At 43.3% G+C, this 23,439-nt stretch overlaps 1 protein-coding gene across 1 annotated transcript in view; it reads right to left on the minus strand.

The window, feature by feature from the left end:
• TMEFF2 (transmembrane protein with EGF like and two follistatin like domains 2) overlaps positions 1-23,439 on the minus strand; it is a 114,252-nt gene that overhangs the window by 30,728 nt on the left and 60,085 nt on the right. Inside the window, exon 5 of the mRNA XM_079311809.1 lies at positions 15,737-15,833. Within this exon, the coding sequence (XP_079167935.1) occupies positions 15,737-15,833 (97 nt within the window). The remainder of the gene's footprint in view (positions 1-15,736; positions 15,834-23,439) is intronic.

Consider the following 23,439-nt stretch of genomic DNA (forward strand, 5'->3'; position numbering starts at 1 on the left):
GAATCTCCTTATCAGCAGAATAAGAATGTTCTGCTCCACTGAAATATTAACCATCATCATTTCTTCCTGCAGCCATTTCCAGCTTCCCACCTTAGTCAAACTCACTTCATTAGGAAACATTTACTGCTCAAGTAATAGCAATTCTTTCCACGTAGCTCCACCATTTGCATTTCAGATGGGACACAATCAGCCATATGCTCCTTTTTTTTTGTACTAAACCAGCTAAGAAACAGCTTCACTTCTCTACATTTTGCTACAGAAAAATGAGTGAAGGTTAATATATATTATGTTTCAAGTCAAGAGAAAATTAAGCCAACGGGAAAATTACAACAAAAGGGTGCTCTATAGGGGAAAACTCAGCAACTTTGGATTCAATTTCAAAAATACCTAGGGGATGTAGGAACCTATGCTCAGAGTTAGACACTTTAGAGACATATTTTTAAAGGTGTTTAAATGCTTAAAGATGCATGCAAACACTTAGTGTGGGATTTTTGGTATCTCAGAGACCTATCTCCCACTGATTTCAAAGCACTTCAGAGCCCACTAGGCATTTATCTACATCTGCTGATATCTTCCAAAACATAAAGACCCAAAATTACTTTCCTGACCTCTTCCAGCAAAACTGAGAAGAGAACCAAGGCTCAAACTCCTTGCTGCAAAAGGATCTGTGCATCATCCACCCCTTGCACAGTTTCCAGCAGACAACTTCTGGCTTGCATCTGCAGTTTATTACTGCTTTTGCACTTATACACCTAAATCCTACTTTAGGGCTGCACAATTAAGTTGGCATCAAATATATGTCAGGAAATGCAAAAAGTAGGATTGCATCAGGAAGATTAATGTGCCTGTGTTGCTGGCTCTTCTTAATTCATAGTGATCCCCTTATCAGGGAAAATGATGTTATTCCAACATGTTTTTTCAAACTGGAGGGAGCAACAGTCTTCCATTTGGACCATTCTGGCAAATTTTAGAAGAGGAAAGAGGTGAGGCATGTACTCTAAAAGAGGCAAATGGAGCCTCTGAGAACAGCTCAGGCTTAAGAGGGATCCACCAGTGAGGTAATAAATGCATAATGAACAGCACTTCATGCATTTGGTTGGATGAAAACCTGCAAAGGTTTTTGACTTCTTGAAGCATTTCAAAATGCAAGAGTGGGACTCTGTTGTGTTAAACAAGAACCAAACTGTGACATCCCTGCTTGTTAGGTCAGAGTTCCAGGGTGTCCCAATGGTGTTATTTTCTGGGTACAGAGAGCACCTTCAGCTCTTGTGGGACACAGAAGACCCTTTCCCTGCAGAGAGCCTTTCCCTAACACTTATGTACAGGGCTGGCAGCACCCATCCCACTGCCAAGGTGTGTCCGATGGGCTGGCTGGCTGCAGCTTCCCAGTCCCTGAGGCACCCCAGTATGCCTTGAATTTTAAGAAATTCAATCATTTGACCATGTAATCATCCTGCCTATGACTTCTGGTTATAGCTCTATCAATAAATCTACTTGCTTCTGCAGTCAGAAATGTAGCTTTAAAAGCCTCTGTGAGGAAGGGGAGCCTCCAAGATGTCAGCAGATACCCTGCAGCTCCTCTAAGAAAGGATGAAATGCTGTTCCACATGCCCTTTGCATCTTCAGGTAAAAGGCTCATATGTTAATTGATTAAAATTTGGGCTGCCACCATAAACAGTCATTAAACAAGGCTCATTTTCTCATGTCTTTTCTTCCAGGTCATTGTGAGAGTCTCCAATGATTTCCCCTTCTTTAAATGCTTTATTTTATTCCGTTTCATTTCACAAGATGATAACCCTGGAGGAGCTGAACATCCAGCCATCTATGTGGTTACTCTGGTGATCATGGAAGCCAAAAACACCAAAGCAAACTAAAAAGACTTTTGAAGGGGCAAGCCTGGGCACCTCCTGAGAGGATTCTGAGCTAACTCCCCATGGTGGATCTTGCAACACTGCTTGATGGCATGAGAATGTCACACCCAGGGTGAGCCAGAAAGAGTCTGCAGGCAGAGGTGCAGCCCTGCAGAGAAGATGCAGGAGGATGCCTGGGGGAGAGCTGGCAGAGCTGAGCTTAGCCTGAGGCAGGTGAGATGCTGACAGGCACCTCCTTGTGCCTCACTACCCACTTGTGGGGTGTGTGTTGCTGCACTCTGCTCTGTGAGCTTTGGGAGCTTCTGTCAAGGCAGGAACTGCAAAGAGGGTGCTCGGCAGCACAAGGCAACCCACAGGCATTTTGGGATTTCACCTGTTTATCGTGCTTCTCCCCTCCCTAGGGGAATAAGAGCACAGAGAACTCCTTTCCAGCCCTGATCCAGATCATGAAGAAATGCTGCCAGCCCTCAGCCTGCTCTATGTGCCAGCAGTGATGGTGATGTGCTGCACCAGGATGCCTGGCCAAGCTGGAGCAGACAACTTGGCTTTCTGTTGAACCAGTCTCCATAAAAATTAATGGGGTCAATAAACCAGGCATGGGTGAGTGCACAGTCTCCTAACGCCCCACGCTTCTGCAAATAACATATGGTGCTATTTTCTGGGCACAGAGTACCTCTGCCTGCAGAGAGCAAGCTACTGGAGACAGGATTCATGGCTATGAAGGACTGTCCTGAAAGCAGGAACTGCATTTTAAGGAGGAGTCTAAATAAAATGAGAAAATGGTTCTTTGCCCATGAAGGGTAGGAGAATCCTGTAATTCCATTTCCTTAGTTCATGAGTAGAATGTAATAATTACTGACACAGCAATGACAAAAAGAAAGGCACTCCAGGCCTTATCTTTACTCCTAAAACAACTATTCAGCCTTTATTTCCAGCCGTGTATTACTGAAAACCAATTTAAAAAAAATTACTGTGCAATATCTGCACGTAGCATGAGGAAGGTTTCCCATGTAGATGTGATGGGAAGCAAGGAGGATAAATGAGACAATGCTTCCAAAAGAGAGGTTCACAGGGAACAGATGCAGGCACATTTCTGTCAGAGCGAGATGGCAACGGCAGCTCTTCCCCATTCAGCATCTTTTAATTAGCCCTCTGCTGTTTGGAAACCTGAGAGCACTGTTGGTACTACCTCTGTTTATTAAAGATTCATATGCAGACTTTGCTGGCCATGGGTCATTTGCTTTTTGGAACCTGAGCAACAGAAAATTGTGCCTGAGATATCTGAAAGAGAAGTACTTAATGAAATGACTAACGTCTTCAGGCAAGTGTCTAGTTGATTACAGGGTCCAACCAGCAGAACAGCAATAAATCTGCCACAAAGAGAATTGTCAGTCAAGAAAAAAGGCATAAAACCAAAGAGACAGGGAGGCAAGAGCTAAAAATGTGAAAATGCAAATCTAGTGTTATTTTTACTAGTCAGAGCTCTGATATTTGAGTGCATATGCTAATTTGGTCAAGTGTGAGATCCCACCATGTCTCAGAGAGCACTGTTTTACAGAGAAGGTGAAGTTCCATTCTGCAATAATTTTAAACTTTGTATATTTCCTGCAGGCAAAAAAAATAAAAAGGCAATGAAAACCCCAACAATATTTTGCAGAATAAAAAAGCCCAAAGCCTTTCCTTTGCCACAAAATGGTGTATAAATAAAAACACAGTTGTTGCACATTTATGGTATTTCCACCTGAGACATTTCTTATCTTCCTCTGCTCTGACTAGAAAATGGTGATCAGAAACTCAAATTTCTGGATGTTGGCATAGATCTCTCCAAGCCCCCCACCCCTCTGAGTGGGATAATAAATACCCACTTAAAGCAAACCTGGCAGTATCTGTCTACATAAAGAGCCTGGCAATCAGTCCCAAATGCCTTCTCCATCATCTGGATTCCTGCAAGGTTTTCCATTCTGGTACACAGGGCATCTTTGTTGACATCAGCAGCAGGCTAGCTGAAATGAAGCCAGGCTTAATGCTACACCTCACCACTGGAGCAGGCACTGCAGCACAACTCAGCCCGTGCCAGGGGAGCTCTCAGTCACCCAGGCAGCTCTGGGGCTCTTTAATGCCTCAACACAACACCTTGCAGACATCTGAAGGAGCTCTAGGCAGGGACTGGGCAAGGTGAGCCTCTGGGAGCTCAGACCAGCCTTGCTCACACACAGCCTGTGACAGCCCTCCACTGGGGAGCTGTGCCAGGTCACCTCTGTGCCCACCACCCACACACACAGCCACCTGCACACATGGCAGCAAAGCTGGATTGTGCCAGGTGGCTTGGGCACACCCGTGTTGTGATGTCAGTGTCAGCAGCACCACACAAATCCCAGCTTCTGGTGTGACCCTCAGCCCACACCCATCACACCACAGTGATTTCAGCCAGCCCTACAGCAGCAATGGCCTGGCACCATCACACCCCCTGAACAGAGAGGCAAAGTCCTGACATGCTCAATGCAGAGCCACCAGGGACTTGTGGCACTCTGGCCAAACTCAGGTACCCCACAGAGGTCTCTGCAGCACAGCCCAAGGGGATGGCACCCAAAACTGCCTGGCACCATTGCCTGGTTTGGCATGCACTGAACATCACAGCTACACTGACATACATACATATAAAATATATCCAGAATGCACACTGGCACACAGTGCTTTACACTTTCTATGAATCATACCCTACAACCTGTCTGTGCTTGCCAGGAGACTGAAATCCTATCACTGAACTCTTAAGAACATCATTAAGAAGCTTAAAGAATAAAGACTCTTCATGTCTCCTTCAAAACAAATTTTGCTGTAATTTTTGAGGCTGATGCAAAACTTTAGCTGCAGTGCAGAACAATAAACAATACATATTTTATAATGGAAGCACAAAAATAGCACGCAATATTTCTTTCCTGGGCCTGCTAGTGCTTCTCTTCTGCTTTAAGATCACAAGAGAAGGAAAGCACAGCTTATTTTGAGTGCCTTCCATTCAGTGTTTGTTACTTACTTATTTATTTATCTAATTTATTTTTCCTTTTTGTCCTTTGTAGCCCTGCTTCTGCACTAAGGGCTTTAGCATGCCTACTTTGCACAGTGGCTTCCCTGGGATATTTTACCTATTTTAACTGTTCAAATGTTTATCTTCACCAGGAGTAAAAGGAGAAAAGCTTGATTCCCTCAGGGTGATGCAATGCTTCTGCATGGCATTTCAATAGCATCCTGTTATTCAAACAATTAGAAATCACAGAGACCATGCACAGAATTATCAGCATACTGCATGGAGATTTTTATTATTATGTAGTGCATAATGAAAATGATTTGAAGGACCCCAAAGCATCATAACAGAAGGAAGTGCTGAATAATCAGGGGAATTTTTTTTTTTTTCTAACTGCAAAAGCCCAAAATATTGTTTACTGGACATATGTCAAGCTAAAATGCACTAAAGTGGTGAATATATTTACTGATGGCCATCCTTGCATACCAAATACAACCCACTCTGGGAGTGTAGCTGGAGACAGAGCCAGGAGCCTGGGCTACAGCTGCCACACTGCTGCACAGCAGGGAGGGACTGGCAGTGCTTTAGAACACACGTGGATTTTTCAGAGCTTTCTCATGGGGGATGCTCCAAAACCATGGGCTGCTCCTGCAGACATCCCTGAACAGAACCCCTGGGCATTGGCTGCCTCCCAGAACCCAGTGAAGGGCTGGTCTCATGCTCCTCCAGCTTTCAAGAAGTCATCCTGGACACTGCACTACAACTTGAGTGCTAATTCCCCTTTAATTTTTGACCTGTAACTTTTTTTACTAAATTTTTGACAAAAAAATGATACAAACTTCACCTTTGCTTCCCTTTTACAATTCACAGCACCAATTCTAGTATGACCTTCACCTGGCTTCCCAATGCCTCTGGTGCCCTCAACATTACATTGAATTGTGTGCTAACAACTTTAGGGCAAAATAAATGTCTTTCACTCTCTCTTTTTTGGTCCTTCTAAATATCATTCTTCTTTAAAAGTACTAAGTTTTATAAGCCGAACAGAGCATCACAAGGCTGATGACTGGGTTTGAAGAGTCATGGAAAAGCCCTCTGTATGGCCAGAGAAAAAAATTCTAATTCTGTGCACATGCCAATTCAAGTCTCTGCAGGTATCTAATGTGCAAAGTTTATTTAGAACTCATAAAATAAAAGCCTTTCTATGGTTTCCCTACCCCTAGTGTCCTTCAAGTCTCTGTGTTCTGTGCTAAAACAAAGCTTTGCTGATTGTTTTTCTCTCTCTGTAAACATTTGAAGCTGTCCTTCATGAACAGGTTTATTGCTGTGTGCCTCAGGCTGCTGATACTGTTCACTCCTATCTTGAAGCCAACAGAATAATGAAAATTGTTCCCACAAATCCCACAGTCTCACCCCAGACTGAGCATCCACAGGGAAGCATGGGACACTATCTGTCTGCAGGTCCTTGCCATGCTGGAAGGATCCATCTGCTCACAAAGAACTGCAGCTCCATCTGGGACCAACTGCGAATTTCTGCTAAAACTTTTGCTAACACCAGAAGTTACTTCTGAAAGTGAACTCTGATTTATCAGTGAAAGTAAAGGGATGATGGCCTTTTGGCTAGCAGAGACCAGTGTGCTGCCAGCCCCATCTCTTGCACCACAATGAGCCATCCACTGCTGGTGGGGAAGTGGGAACCTTCCCAAAATGAGGGAAAATTGTGGTCAAGGAACTCCTCAATGTAAAGTCTGCCTCCACATGTGCAAACCTAGACCAGCTCTCCCCATAAACTCTCTGTGACCTTAAACATGTCCTTAAATACCCTGAGGTGGAAGAGACCCACCAGGATTATATTAAGTGAACAGTAATGCAGGGGTTGGACCCACACTGTGGTGATATGGGCACCACATTCTAACAGGGCTACCTGCCTGAGGCAGCACCACCTGAACTGGCCACACATTCCAGGATACCCAGCTTGGTCAGCTGTCTTCAGCTACAAAACAAAATCCAGCCTGCTATTCAATGAGATTTTAGGAGGATACTTCCAGGCTTTCCTTCAGGCATTGTTTGCCTAAACAGGCAGAAAGGAGGCAGGATAACCTCACTTTATCCTGCCCAGCAGTGAAATGAGATCTCAGCCCTGAGGAATGAGCCTGGGACCCAAGCAAATCACTGCATTTGCAAGGTGGAGGGTGCAGTAGTAGCCCTCCTTTTCTCAGAGCACCCAGGTGTGTAGGTAAAAGCTGCTGTACACAACCAGGCAGTGGGATCTGCCTCGTGATGCCCACGGTGGCTGGCTGCTTTTGGGATCAAGCCCCAAGGGACACTACTGCTGCCAGGGAAAGGAAGACAGAAGAATGGCTGCAATGTGCCATCTCAAGGACATGTCCCTGCCAGCAAACTAATGGGATGAGAGTAACCTTCTTCAGGGCTGGCACAGATCAGTGGAATCCACCTGCAGCTCCCTGGAAGGAGCAAGTGCTGTGCACTGGCCAGGACAGGTGTCCCTGGGGCAGCGTGCTGTTCCACTGGGGAGAGCTCTGTTACAAAATGGGCAGGCTGAGACACAGCAATTAAATCTGTACGACAGGGCACCTCTCACACAGGCTTTGAGCTGCAGCCTGCACGTGGGGAGGGACTGGGGCAGGAGATGGGCTCTGGGAGGAAGGGACACCTGCCACTCTGCAGGGGCTGTGAGAGCTGAGGTCAGCCCTGTGCGTCAGCTCCTCCTGAGCTTTTCCTCAGGCTCATATTTAATGCATGGGATGTATTTTTAATGGTTTAGATGTGTGAACAAACCGTGGCCTTGATGTTCCTACATGGGCGTGTGAAGGAGCCTCTGACCTTCTGCAATGGATGCAGTTCTATTTTAATAGTTAACATAAAGTGGGATGGAAGAGATGAAGCATTCTATTAAGACATTTGATAATAAATTGCTAAGTGCTTTCCCAGTGTTTTACATAGTTATTCTCTCTGCTGATCTATTTAGCCAACACATGTAATTCTGAGCTACCCAAGTTGTATTCCTGCTTTCGTAAACATACTTACATAAAACTCAATAACAACACACTCTATTTATTGCTAAAACGCTAGTAGGAAATTGGAAAAGGTATAAATACAATTCATTGCTGGTGATCTCCTGCCCCCTGAAGGCACTGTAAGGCTCCAAATCTTGCTCGGTTCACAGCATCATAAAACCCAAGCAATAAATGTCACTCCTTTCCTGATTGCGCATTAGGCCAATCGCCTTTTTATTGCGGCTAAATAGAGCCGTCAGCAAGGCTCTGCTGCTGGGCATGGCTGCCTGCACGGGGCCAGGGAGGCAGCAAAGCTGGCTTGGGAATAACAACAACAGGGGGCACAGAAAGGTGCAAAGCACATGGCTGTGGGAGGCCTCTGTGCTGGCTGTGCGTGGACAGCTGCGTGTCGGTGCACATTAACACCCGATGGCACTGCCCCAGCTGCTGAGTGTCCCCAAAACCCTCCTGATGCCCTGAATGTGGGCAGCCACTGCTGCTCCCCCCATTCTTCAACAAACAGCCAGCTGGACTAAGTGAAAGTCAGCTTCACAGTTCCTCTCTGCTTCCACAGTCCTCACCCCTCCGTGCCTCCCATCCACACACACACAGACAGGCATCTTAGACATGGAAACCTAACAGGAAAATTGCTCCTGTGTTTAGCCACACTTTTAAAGTTATTGAAGTTTTTTTCCCACAACTCCAGTGCTGACAGACTATTAATTGCAAAGGCAAATGATGGCTGTGTCTCTTACAAGCCTTCCTCCCCTTGAATTTCAGAACAATTTGTGTCTTGCCCCTACAAGAGCATGGCATGGTAAGACATGAAACCCCCCCAAAATCTCAGAAATTATTTTTGTTTTTTCACAAATCAGTATTTCCTCTGAAGCATTTGAAGCAGTCAGTTAGGCAAATCCTGCTTTTACCATCGCAATTTCCAAGTTATTCTTTGCACTGTAAGACTGACAGAGAAGACACACTCCAACTGAGTTTGTTCTCCCTTCTACCAACAAAAGGCTCCACAGGCTACTGAGAAGTTACTCCATAGTTATCAAACTGGGAGAGAACTTTTGTTTCACTGAAGTCAGTGGGATAACTTTTATTGACTTCCCTAAGCTGCATGTTCACCTTCTGAACTGAAAACTAAGTTTGGGTGAGCATATGAAAAGAGGAGCACAAGGGAAAAAAAAATGTGTAAGCTTTATGACTGTGTAGAGTATTATTCCCTGGACACACACAGCAGGTTTTGCTGTAATTGCCAAAGATAAAAAATGCCTTTTTTTATTAGAAAACCAAATGTTAGGGATTCTAGTTTTTGGATAAGAGATGGATGTGTCGTATGGGGTCCTTAAAAAGCTGCTTGGGTGAGTGGTACAGATGGAATACAATGTGGGTTTGCATTTATCTGAGAACATTTAGAGCCATGATATATAGTCTACATGACAGACTTCCTCGATGTATAGAGAAAATATAGCCAATTTCTTTGTGTAGGCAGAATTATTTACCAGAGTGTTCCAAAGTGTATTGGTAATAAAACACTATGAAGTATAAGTAACTCCAGACAATCTTGGCTTAGGTTAAAACAAGCTGGGGTTATATTTTTGGGTTTTTTTTTTAAAGAATGTTATTAAGAAAATAAATCCTGAGAATCTGGAAAGGCAGAACTTACTCAAATGAACGTAAACCTCTGAAGGATTGTGTTGACTCAACGGAGAGAAAGGTCAAATTCTCCCAACCATCATCCTAAAGGAGTTGGGAATCAGTCTCACTTCAAAATTAAATAGGCTATTTTGGCACAGGATGAAGGATGCAGAGATGGTAAAGTGATTCTGTGAAACTCACCTGACTGGGAAAAATGGCTGGTTTTAACTAAACCTGAATAATATACATGCAGAGTAAAACAAATGTCACCAGATGGCCAAACAAGCCATCATTTTTCCAAGCATTAGCTTTCTAGCCAGGCCAGGAGTAGTGCCATCAGTTTAGAAATACATTCCCTTATCCCCTCATCCTTCTCTGGAGAACTGGACCACAAGATTTTCTTGGGGCTGCTGAAGATAAAGCCAACTGCTTTTTCCATACCTTTCCTGTCTCCTTCTGAGAAAGAAAACCACCTATTTTTAGCTTGATTTAGGGTCTTTCTGAAGTCTGTGGGCATCTTTCCCTGTTTATGTTTGGGACTGAAGTCACTCTTACACTTAGGCCAGTTTAGGTTGAAACTGCCCTCTGAAAGAGTCCTACAAAATCTCAGCAGCTTGTCAGAGAGAAACCTGACAGGAACCATGGCATTCATGCAATGCTTACCTGGGGACCTTATTTTCTGACCCTAACATCATGTCTAGACACTGGTTTCTAGTAAGCCAAATCTTTCACCCAAGCTGGAGCTGCTGCAATGTTGTTCTTGTTTGTGCTGTGGACAGCAATTCAAGGTACAGTTTTGTATTTTTCTAGTTTTCCCACTTTTGTGCCTGTGGCATTTATTTCCCCAAGTCCCAGACAAATAAACGTGGCTGGGTTCTCTCTTCAGCTCTCATACTCCAGCAGCAGAATGTGGCTGAGCAGCTCCCTATAAAAGCCCCCAACCTGGCCCTTTCTCAGAGCAGGTTTTGTAATTAAAATGTAACATACAGCTGGGTAGGCATCATCTTGCTTTTTCTAACATTCCTCATCTTTTTTCTTTCATTGCAAACGCTTCATTGACTAATTTCCAGTTGCTTAGGCTACATTTTTTTCTAGTATTGCTGACTCTTAACCCATTGAAGGGTGGGTCTCTCTTACCTCAACATGGCATTTCAAGTTTCCCTGTAAGTCAGCTGCTTTCCTTTTAGTTCAAAATCTTTTAACCATAGAACACACATGAAATGAAACATTACCAGGTAACAGAGACAGAAGAGGGGTAATTTCTGGGCAGGCACTGGAGGTAGCTCAGCTATCAGACTGGAGCTAAGTGACATGGGTGTGAGAGGGTGCAACCTGCTTGGTCACCCTGCAGAGATTGTGCTCCAGTGCCTTTACTGCCCTCTGCAAACCCTTGCCTGGACTCTTACTAGACATGACTACTAAGCTCCATGTGAAGATTTATGCAGCAACAGCTTCACTTCATGCCTTAGGTATGATCTCAAGTTAAGCAGAAATTTAAGTTTTTTCAGAATTGTGTATTTTTAATGACTTGATTCCATTCCTGTGCTTATAGAGCATTTACATGTATGTGTGTTACACCCAGCTATGAACAAAGATCTACTTTTTCACTAGAAGAGAAGGAAAAGCAGCAGCAAACAGCAATATATCTCCTGTATAATGCCTGGGACACTGCAGATGTTAAAGCAGCTCGTTGTTTCTGCATCTGGAACAAGTAGGTCACACATAGTTATTATACACACTGCTGAACACGAAGCAGCCAGAACCCATGTAATGTATGTGAGACTTCAAAACCACCTTTTAGTACTTTATAGCAGTACAGCATCTTGTTTGCAAATGCTCTGCTTGAGAGCAACTGATGGAAGGGGGAAGGGACCCAAAGCTGACTGACCTAATTGCTGCATGGATTGAGAAGCTGGCAAAAATCATTAGTTTCTTTTATGTGTTTTCTTTCTATACTATAATAAAGATAAATATTGATTGCTGGGGCAGTACTGATTGCAGGGGTCGCTGCAGATGGCAGCTGCATGATTTGCACAGATATCTCCTTGGTACAGAGCCACTTATTTGCATGAAAATGTGGTTTCACCCTGCTCAGTGCTTCTGGCTGTTGGCTTGCCTTAGAGGAGCATTACCCAAACTGAATGTACCAGTGATCAGCAGTAAAATATGAAACGAGGGACTCAGGGTTCATTTTATAACACCTTTTGTGTATGTGCCTGCCTGCTGTGGGTAAGGGGAGTTTATTGTCCCAGCAGCATGGGCAGAGGCACAGGACACAGGGACCTGCTGCAGTGTCACTGCCTCACCCAGGAATGGCACTCAGGAATGCCATGCAACCAGCCATCCTTCCTTCCTTCCCCACTCTGAGCAAGCCCAGCTCCTTCCTCCAGGCCTGGATCCTGAAGAATGGCTTCAGCATCTTCTCCTGAGCTGAACCTGCCAGTGGGACCCTTGACCACCTGCAAGGAGTGGAAGCTCTCTCCACACACTGCTGTGTGTCTGCCTCCCAGCCAGCAACCTGCACCTTACTGGGGGCTGCACTTCCACACTGCTGCTGGCTGACCTGCTGACATTGGAATTCAAAGGGAAAGTATGCATATTTAACCCCAATTCATCATTTTGATTTTGATTAACTCTGCAAGTCAGAGGTTTGCAGGCTTTAATCTTGTTTTAAGAAAATACTCCTGCCTTTCTCTGTTTTTAGCATTTTCCAACTGGAAGCTCAAGCAAAGGGTCTTTCTTATTATTTATCTTCTTCCACTTTGGACACAGTGGTGGACCTTGGAAACAGCTGCCCAGTATTTATCCAAACCATGGCTTGTCCAGTGCAGGGAGTGCTCTTGTTTCCTCAGTGGCCCTTAAAAAGGAGACTAATGCAGTAACCCAGGTTTCTGGCCTGGCTCTGCACTGACACTAAGCCACTCCAGCAGAGAGTGGGCACACCATTGGGTGAGCACTGCTTATGTACAGTGAGGGTTTTGTAGATGCTTTTTGGAAGATCTGAGCAATACACCACGTTTCAAAACGTTATGCCTCATTCTTCAATTCCTTTTAAGTATATCTCTCGGGGTGTCATGTTGAGTAGCCCTGTCTTACAAAATCAATTATTCCTTAGCCAGCTCAGGAACAAAACCCAAAGCAAGCAACACCAAATGTCTGATTTACCAATAGATTGCAACCCTGTGCTAAAGAGGGTAGCCACTGCCCTGCTTTAAATATTCATGAAGCCCACTGGTGCAAAATGCATTAAAGGTGGGAATAATGCCAGCAAATACACGATCCTCTTAGTGACAAGAAGCTTTCACATATTAAAGCAGCAAGATGTTAAAGACTTTCAAGTGAATAGTCTTTGTTTTTAACTTAGAGAGAGATTCACTAATGGAATGCCAAATTGCATTCACTCTCACAATACTTTACTGCAGAATAGGATAATAACACATGTGTGCTTCTGCATGCCATGGAAAACCTGTTATTACAGAGGTTTCTTGCCTGCCTTTTCTCTGTACTTTCCAGAAAATGTTCACACAAATCTTACCCCTTCAGCTAATCTTCTGTGTGCCAACCCCCCATTACAATCCCAGGAGTCTAGCCATTAACAGATTGGTTTTAGCAAATAAAAAGATTTAAAAATAATGGTGACACAGTACAATAGCACAATTTAGATGAGTGACAACTGGCAATGAATAACTGGAAAAAAAAAAAAAAGACAAGAAGAGTTAAATCAGAGATAACGGTCTGCAAAATATAGATTGTGACAATTCAGAATAATGTCAATTGTCACTTTAAATCATCAGCAGCCCAACATCTGCTATCACACCTGTGCTCTCCCTTCTGATCTACTCTGGCACCCTAGAAACAGCAGGCGAGCAGCCAGCCTTGCATCTCCAGCTCTCTGAAGTCTGGCTCTGCTTCCAGCCTGCATTCCTCTTACCTGGGGTGGATCAGGCACTGACCTGCACCTTCAAACTGCTCCTGACTGACAGGGACTCCCTGCTGGTGCTGGGACTGACATCCTGTAATAACAGGTACCAGGACCACCAGCAACTGTTGACCCCATTTAGATTTTACAAACCCCATCAGTCAGGTGAGAGAGCTAAAGGAGCCCTGCTTACATCTGATACTTGTTCCATATAAAAATAGTGAACAAATAATAAATTAACATTTCTTGGCAAGGGGAGTGGGACAATATGTGCCAAACGTGAAAATGTATTTGAAAGAGGGCTGTACAACCTCCATACACAGTCCACTTTTATTCTAGAAATAAAAAATAATGAAAAGCTGACAGCCAAAAGCTCACTGTTTAGGAAAATGCTTATTTGAGACTAATCAGGGGGCAAGGACAGGAAAGTAAAGCTCTGTCATGGCATATGAAGCTGTTTTCTTCAAAGCAGACCTTTCACAGGGTTTGGGTTTTTGGATGGGAATTGGCTTTCCTGCCTCCTTACAGTCTGTCTGGGAGCATCTTCCCTGCTCCCTGCCCCCAAAAGCACCTTCCCCTGCAGAAAGGGTGCCTGTCAATAAAGACTGAGCACCTCAGCTCCTGCCATCACTGTGCTGCTCTGTAAAAGCCAAGCTGTTTCAGAGGGGAGGAATTAGATTGTGCAAACGCTGCAGTGGGAACACTGGGGTAAGTTGGATCAGGCAGTTTTACCAAGCTATTTCTGGAAAAAATAAACACTGCTACTCAGTGCTTATGATTAATAATGTTATCTTGTAGCTAATTTTATTCCTTGCCCCTCTCTTCTCCTGCCTTCCAATTTGGAAGCGCACTTAATTATGAAAACATGAGCACTAGACTGTGAATTTTGATATATTAATTTCACCATGGTTTTGTTTCTACACTGCACCACCAAAGCTCTCAAGGACAACCAGTCAAGGAGACAATGAAAATCATAGCACCTGGGGTAATTTTCTTAAGCAAAGTCAACATTAGGCAATTTCTTACTCACAAATTTCATTACATTACTGAAACCCATAACCATGATGCACCTTGCTCCTGTTTTTCAACACTACAGTTTCCTTTGATGGCTGAAACCAGAGCAAAGACTCAGTGGCTGGTTTGCTCAGGGTCTTTTTAAGGACTAGAACCAGAGATTACTGATTACTAAGAGGCTGGCAGGACAAAAACCAAAAGGAGCAGAAATGGACAACCATGACCATATTCCTGGGGCTCTTCCCTCAACAGCAGAACTGTTCCTCATTTCCTAAGGGTGCATGGGTGCCTTGCCTGGCTGGGGTCAGCTGCCCAACACTGGCCCAGCTATCAAGTTCATCATTTATTGACTCCCCTCTGCTCCATTCTGATTCTCCACACTGGAGCTGTGGTCTCATTGCTTTTCTGACACCCCACTGCCCAGTTTGTGTACCCATCCTTCACCCCACAGCTCCGACACCTGCATGGTTATTTTGTTGTCTCTGTTTTAGTTACTTAGAGAAAAACATGAGGTGTGGCATTAGGGCACTGTTAGAAATATAGCTCTGTGAATAGTGACCTTTTTGATCTATTGGCTGTTCCAAAATCACAATGAAATTATTAGCTCAGAGTTGGCTTAATGTAAATTTGCATATATACTAGGCAAAATGAAAAATAAAAATATGAGTTGATAGAATTATTTCCCTTCAGCTTATGTAATTAAGGTTTAAAATAAAAAAAATATGAATAATTTTGAAACCCCTTTTAAAAAGTAAAAATTAAAACCATTTCCATTGAGAAAATGTCTAAATGTACACTCCCATTTCTTCATGCAATTGAGGGTAAGGTTTTCAACTCCAGCAAACTAGGAAAAAGCGAGACAGATTTCCCAGCCTTTCTAATGCCACACATGAATTAACATGATGATAATACTAATGATATTTTTTAACTGGAAAAGCTTTAGGTCAATTATTTTTCCCAATTCTATTTTTACTGAAGTATGAAGCTGTAAAACCCCAGATGGAATAACATAAGTTATAATGGCAACAAAATGGATAACTGTGTTTCTAAACTTGGCCTAAATTGTGCATGTTCCAAAATTATAAACCAGAGTGTTTCATACATTTTTTTTTCAGTGTAATAACCACCTCAGTCACTTTGAGTTGAATGTCTGGGTGCAGAAAATTGAGTATCTAACATTTGTAATGCTTCTCAAAGTACAGTATCTTTAAATAATACAACATTCATTAAAATAGAAGAGTAGAGCAAATTACTGTACCAAACATCCTCTGCATCTTCATCACACTCTGCCCCAAACTGGCAAATGTCACAGGTCGATGTCTCTTTTTGATTGGTTTCACCTGAGCCTTCATTGACTGTTTGATGGAAAGCAGAAGAACATACATTAGTAAAGACAGCACAAAGCACTTCTCTCTCTCTAGAAAAATCTATTCACTGCATCAGCTTAATGCCCTGCTCACAAAGCTGATGGCTGGCCAGCAGTGCTCTGAGCTGGCCAGCACAGAGACTTCCACTGGCCTGTGATAAATCCCCTCAATTACAGAGTTAAAAGCAAAACCAGAGGAAAACCCTTCCTTTTCCCTCTCCCCTTAAACAACGACCCCTTCAAGCTGCAGCCCAGGAAGGTCGTGTCCCCACTGAGTCTTAGGCTCTGTTGCCTGGGAAAAAATAATGGAGGGGCACTGATAGCATCACATGCTGCCTCGTGTCCTTTACCCATGAAGGCCTTGAGATGGCCCCAAGGGGATGCTTTCCTCAAAAATGTTTTGAAATTACCTGCTGTGTGGTGCAATCTAACCCACTCCAAAGGCAAAACATTTTTCTCTGCAGAAGCAGAGCTATGAGCCCCAAGGACTAGTTATCTCTGGCAGAGAAGATTTAGTGCTGTCCAGAGGAGAGGACAATCTCCAGCATAGGTTAAATGTGAAACCAAGGGAAAGTCAATGCTGATGTCTGCAATTGTGTAAGGTTTGTACCTGGCCAGTAAGTCAAAAACAATAAGGGACTAAAGGGAAAATAAAAATATGGGTGTAAGATGACTGCAAAAAAATACTGATGGCTGAGTACTGCAAGACAAAGAGACCACTAAGGTAGGCACCAAGATGAAGCAAGGTTTGTTAAAAGATCCAAAAGAAACATTATCATTGTTTCTACTGAAGTGTATAAACAGCCTTTGATACCTTTTGAAAGACGACTCTCTCTAGCAAGACACCATATCTAGCGATATCCTTCTGCCAGCAGCAGAGATATTAAACCAGCACAGGCTTTCAGCATCAATCAGCTCTGACTGATGCTGTTATCTGCACCAACAGCTGCTGCAGTGTCACCTGCCTTGCATTTGGTGCAGGCTTCTGCACACCTGGGTGCAGCCCACCCAAGCTGGTGGACATGCTGGTGTAGTAGTTATGATGAGATGGACTGGACTGACACCACCATCAGTCCTTTATTAAAAACTCTGCATGCCTTCTTTCAATGGGCTTCTCTCAGGCAACTCTGCTTTCCTCACAAGCAGCTCCACACAGCACTGACTCCTTTCTGCATGACTGGCTAGCCCCAAGCTGTCCCTTACCCAGCCACCTAACCCTGTCTGTCCCTCACACAGCATCTTCTTACCTTGTCTGTCCCATGTACAACCACACATCCCTTCCTCCTCACAGCAGACTCCATCCCAAACTGCAGCAGACTCCAGATCTCAAGCTCCAACTGTATTTGTGGCCAGCTCCCCCACTCTTTTATAGCCCCCATCCTGACAGGGCATCCTCACCAAGGCTGTTTCCACTCCTTAGCAATCAGCACAGCTGTAATCCATTGGGAAAGTCTGCCTTCTGCACTATCCCTGCAAACTATTCTCCTACACTGCAGTATGTTGGTAGCCCCAGTGACATCCCCTGGACAAATCATTTCCCTGATGTACATCCAGGTTGTTACCAGAGGCTTTTGTGTCAGAGGGCTCTGACTCTGAGTAAGCTGCTTTTGTTTTTCACTCAGAAAAGCACAGTAATCCCAGGCTTTCACAAAGCTGTTTGAGGAGAAAGGGCTCTTGCCCCTAGAAGAGCAAGTGTGACTCCAATGCCTGTTTTTCAACAAACTTCCCTATCCTGGACAAGTTATGTAACCTCTGCCATGCTTCACACTATGTGATAACAAGAATAATATAATTTCCTCCCAACAGAGAATGTGGAAACAAGTATATTAAAATATTGTGATATGCTTAGATACCACAGTGATAGAAATCACAGAAATACCAAAGGTAGATGACTTATCTAAAATGCTTTTTTCCTGAGCCTTAATATAGTCAAAGGAAGTGTTGGTATTTTTAGGTATGGACTATGCTGCATTAATTTCTTATCAGTCATTCTTGAATTTAGACTATATTAAACCGAAAAAAAAATCCCCTATGAAAAGCATTCTGATTATCTGATTATTCCAAAAGAAAAAGAAAAGGGAGTTTTGCTCCATTTGTATAAATTTGCTCACCTTTATATCCATAAAATTCACATACAAAAAACCAAAGGGGAAACCAGAAAAAACACACTCTGGATTTTTGTTCTGCTGCATTGTCAGGCTTTACAGGGAGGGTCTGAGCTGTGGTTTTTTTCTCTCTCCCTAAACGACTCAGAAATTCTGTAGGCTTACATGTTATAAAAGCCAATCTATGAGGGTGGACAAGGAGTCCAAGTGCCACATCCTCACACCACTATCATATCCATGTGCTGCCTGTGTGATTCTGGCCCTAAGAATCACCAGGTTCATGATCCTCCCCACCTCCCTGCAGCTGCATCCAGGCTGCAATGTTTAATTTACATTTTAAATACAGAAATATCTTTTACTGAGGAGATAGCTTTGACAGCCATTTGTGGCAGGGATTTCCAGTGGTTAAGATAATAGACAGGACATGTAAAGTGACTATGGGACCTATGGGCAGATGACTTCTCACAACAGCCAAGCATTCCTCACCTACCAGAAACATGACAATTGCTCCAGTTCAGGAGGGTGAGAATATATACTTGATGGAATGGAGCTTTAATTTCTTTATTTTGTTATCCTGCAAATCACTTCCCTTGCATTTCCTTTTAATTTAAAACATATGCCCTGCTTTCTTCCTCCCTGTAATGTTTCTATTCATAACTGCCCAGCACGTGTCGCTTGGCCAGGGACCTCACACGGTTCTACATCACAGAATAAGTGCAATAGCTACTTAAACCATTAAAAAAGGCTTTTGAAAGACTGAGCATGTTGAAGGGAAGTAACTGATTTGGAGAAGATCATCTACTCTACAGCATATTGCAGTTCTGAATTTCTACTTGAAAATAATAGGTCACTCCTTCATATTTTTCTGAAGGAGCCCTGTGAGCAGCTTTCCACAGCCAATGTGCACCTTGTCATTAAATGTGCAAATGTGCAGCAGTCCTTATTAAAAAAAGACAGCTTTATCTCCTGTCTATGCTCCTGCTGTTGTCAGGCACACAGATAATGTTATCCTTTACATTTCTTAAAGGTGTGTTTTCTCTCCCTACACAAACATAGCCACTGGCATATGCACCCACACCCACAACTGACACACACAGGGCTTGTTGTCTCCATGCTGTGCAGATAAGTGCTTTGATAAATCAGACATCTTAAAACGAGTTATTTTCCCAATACTTCCTGCTGCTTTCTAGCTTGAGGACTAGTGGATGCTTATTTTCTAAGGTGACTCTTTTTCCTTTTTTTTCCCCTCACTGCACTTGCTGATTTGCACTTCTTTTCTAACCCAACTGGAAAAAAACTGTTAGCAAAAAATAATCTCGTTTTTGGATTCCTCTTCTAAAACAGAGAATGAGTCTTCTTCTCATGCATGTTAGCTAGTTTTCACATTAGCAACTATTGAGGTTTTAACACTGAAACCCACCACTTATTACTCACACAACTGAGAAATGTTCAGGTGCAAATTCCTATTTGTATTAGCAAGAATATCAACTTTGAGAGCCCAAAGAAATGTGCTAACAAGGGTTAGAAGGTCACTAACATTATCTGAAAGTCACTTCAGAGACTATGTCAATCTCCTAAGCAATATAAATTCTCAGCTGTGAAGGCACTACACACAATTTACAGAGTCAATGGACTGTGGTAACCACAACAGCTCCTGTTTTAATCATTTGGTCCTTCTCTGGCATTCTCTCAGATGAAATAGCTGTGATTTCAAGAATGTCTGTATTGTTTGCAGGTCCCACAAGAAAGAAACCATTTCTGAGGCATTTTACTCTGTCTCCCTATCTGAAAAAAAAACAGATTGAAAGTACCATCGGTAGATTGGCCTGACCCTGTGCTTATTTCCTGTAACATCAGGAGAAAACTAAAAGCCCCAAAACTGCCCACTCCCACTGTGTAACTTGATTCAAAGAGATTAAGTGTAAGGAGAAACTAGAGATGTCTTATTCAACATATTTCAACTACACAGGAGAACACAACAAAGAAACAATATAAAACATCACCACATGCTTGAATATACAAAATATGACTATAATGAATTATGAATGATGACTACTCTTATGTAGTCTTCCTTTGATCGATGTGATCAGACACGTGCTCAGCACAACCCCTGATTCTGACTTGACTCCTCGTGGTGGGATATCTTTGCTATTGTTGAAAGAAAAACTTCAAAAAAAAGGCTTGCTCTAGCTCGTCCTAACAGGATACATGCTTGTTTTCAGCTATAAAATCTAGGTAATAACAATAATCTCATGGAGATGAGAGTTGATGGCCATTTTTGTACTGCAGGATGCAAGACAATGTGCAAATTAAAATGTAGTGGAGAAGGATGCTCTTCAGACCAGCTGAGGTGATCCTGCCACATGCTTCAGTCCTAACAGGAGTGCTCTGGGCAGGTGAGAAGGTGAGTGGATAAAGTGAGAAAGCTCTAAGCAAGGAGGGCAGAGAAGCCAGCAGAATTTACTAAATGTGTGAGAACAAGCGCTTCCTGCCCCACCAGCCAGCTAACACCACCTCACAAACTGCACCAATAAAAGCCCAGATGCTGCAAGCAACCTCACTCTAATCAATAAGCCCTTTTTCCTGAAAGCATTAGCTCAGTCAAAACCTGCAAAGTGAGAAAAATGAAGGGTGCGAAGCGGGGGGTCAGCTCGCCAGTGACTCTGCCCTCAAAGCCTGGCACAGGCTCAGAACAGCATTACTGTCAGAATGAAAGGGAAATGGCCCTACAGTATTGGTAATAAATCCAAACTCTGACGTGCCTTGCTCTGCTTTACTCCTGCTGGCCAACTCCATCTCAAGAAATACCAATCTGCCCTCTCTCACACCCATAAACACTCTGGGGAAATTAGTGATTGCAGGGGGAAACAGTGGCTGTGCCCAGCTCAGGACCCAACACAGAACTTCTTGAGGACACCCAAAATATTCTCCTGCACCCCAACGTGCCTTTGATGGTTTGGTTCCCCAGAGCACCACAGGTGAGTCCTTGAAACCTCCTCTGCTCCGTGGACAGGTGATTTAAACAGCACTGGGGCTGTGCCATAGTTGGGCTGGCTGCCTGGGAAATCAGACCCCCTTCCTCAGGGTTTATTCTGCCCCAGGTCCCACCCTGTGCTGCCATTCTCAGCCAAGTGATGGAAAAGGTTAATGGGATGACTCTGGCATGATGTAAATACCTAGCAGGGTTTTTCAGGAGGAACCAGATGCACCCAGCCAGCTCAGATTGCTGATAAAATGTGCTCTTATCTTATTGCTAAAGACCATGTAGATAGAGCCTGGCACTGCTTTGATGCTGTGATTCTCAGTTTATGCTTTTTTTTTTCCTTGAAAATCATAACCAGTGGATTATCTCAACATATAAGGTTCTCAGCTTCCATGTATACATTTGTTTAGAAAGGAATGCCCAAGCTTTAGAGCAGTGGAGAAAATGCTTGTGAGCATAACAAACAGCCAGGACTTGTCTGCATTTCTACAACTGTGGCCAGGAGGGAATGGATTCAATTCTTACTCAAAGTGTATTTATTCTAAACAAACACCACTTGCTTGTTGCTGGCTCATGCATATTCCTGCAGCTCCCACGGTGCATTTGATAAAAAATTAAATGTGATTAGTTGAGGCCGGTTTCTCCTCACAAACATCCCTAATGGTGTTACAAAAGGAATGGCTCATGGAATAAAACCTACTGTAAGCTTTCTGAGCACTGACATGAAACAGCTGTTATTACTGCACTGTTGTGTGGTCCCCCTACAAAATTTGACGTTTGCCTGGTGTCTGTGGGCTGCCAGCAGTGCAGATTTAGGTGCCAGCACCTTTATGAAGGTGTACCATGACCAGCACTGACAGTGCTGCCAGCATGAGGAAGAGTAGGCTCATTTAATTTTGCTTCCCCTCATAAACAGCTTGGAGTAAAATGCCAAAATAGCACATGGGGACTATTCATCTCTGCCTTGCATTAATTTAAAGAGAAACCTCACTTCCTTGGAGGGGAATTTTCAAGAAATAGATACATTTTTTTGTAAAAACGTGACTGCAATGCTGCCAAAGCTTTGGTGGCATCAGTCCCTGCTTTTATGTATTTCAATACGCACAACAGGATGAACAAAATAACCAAGTGGACATGGCCACAGCTGGGAGGATGCAATGCCACAGCTCACCAATCCAGGCCAGTTAAAGAACCTGAAAGTAAATTACTGTAGCCCTAATTGCAAGGACCAGAAGATTTTTCAGGATCAAGGAGAAATAAAAAAAGATGATGCCTGATTCCTCCCTCAGGTTGACTTGCCTGGCCACACAGATCATTAAAGCTCAGCACTGTGTCAAGGCAGGTAGGAAGCTGCAGCCCAGGAAAGTGCCCAATGCCTTAATGCTTTTCTGATTTGTCAGAAAATGGCCATCACAGGTTACCCTGAAGCAGGGTCAGGTGTGAGCTGCTTCTGGCTGGCTGGTCCTGTGTGCCAGAAAGAAGTGGAGTAGGCCAGGATGGAAATCCATAGATGGAATGTATGGAATCTGTACCTGCTGGAACATGGCACTCACAAATTCTGTCAAGAGACACTGCATGAGATGTAGATCCAGTTAGAAGAATACAAGCACTGCCTTCCTCTGTAGGAGATGTTCCAGTTGGACATAAACCACAGAAATTACCCATCTGTGCTTTCCCTGACCTCTGCCAAGAATTCACATCCCACCTGAGGTTCTCTGCATTTTCATTCATTCTAGGCAGAATGGAACCCCCATCACTGAATTTACAGAAATTCAGTGAAAAAAAAAAATAAAAAAATCCAAAGCCATGGTTTCACAAAGCCTAAAATAAGCAAGTCCCAAATGAGTGATGTGACTTTTCCAGACTGAAAGGGTGCTTTAGACAGTTTCCTACCTGGTGGAAAGATTAACAGAAGTCTTAAATGTGAATGCTTACAGCTACTCATCTTTCAAGAAACAGAATGAAAGGAACAAAGATAAAGCCTAAAAGAGCTGCCTGGCATCCACTTGGTGACTACTTCAGTTTTAAGATCTTTGTCACTTTGCTATTGATTTAAGTCTGTGTATCCTTTTGAATATTAGTATGGCTAGCAAGATAGCAACATCATACATAAAAATGTTCTTTATTCCAGAACAGATGAAACTCCCAGTGGTAAAAGAAGATTTAGGTATCTCTGAAGATTTCTTATCACTGTGCAACATAACTCTCTAATGGTTCAGTGCCTTGGAGGGTCATCTGAGATCACTTATCACATAAATCAAATAGGTGGCAGGCTATAAGAATGGAAGCCTATAGCAATTTCATGTCTTTGCTTGCAGACATCAAATCTATCTTTTAGGCAGACTATAGAGGAGATAATATGCCACTCCATTTAAGCCAGTGAAGAAACCCAAATCTGGGTATTAACCAATTTCTGGGAAGCTGCTCCTGGTCTCGACTGCACCACAATTATCTTGGGAAATGACTGGTTTTAAATCCTAAAATGGGGATGGCAGACACTGGTCCTG

This window comes from Erithacus rubecula (assembly GCF_903797595.1).
Source record: "Erithacus rubecula genome assembly, chromosome: 8".
Lineage (NCBI taxonomy): Eukaryota > Metazoa > Chordata > Aves > Passeriformes > Muscicapidae > Erithacus > Erithacus rubecula.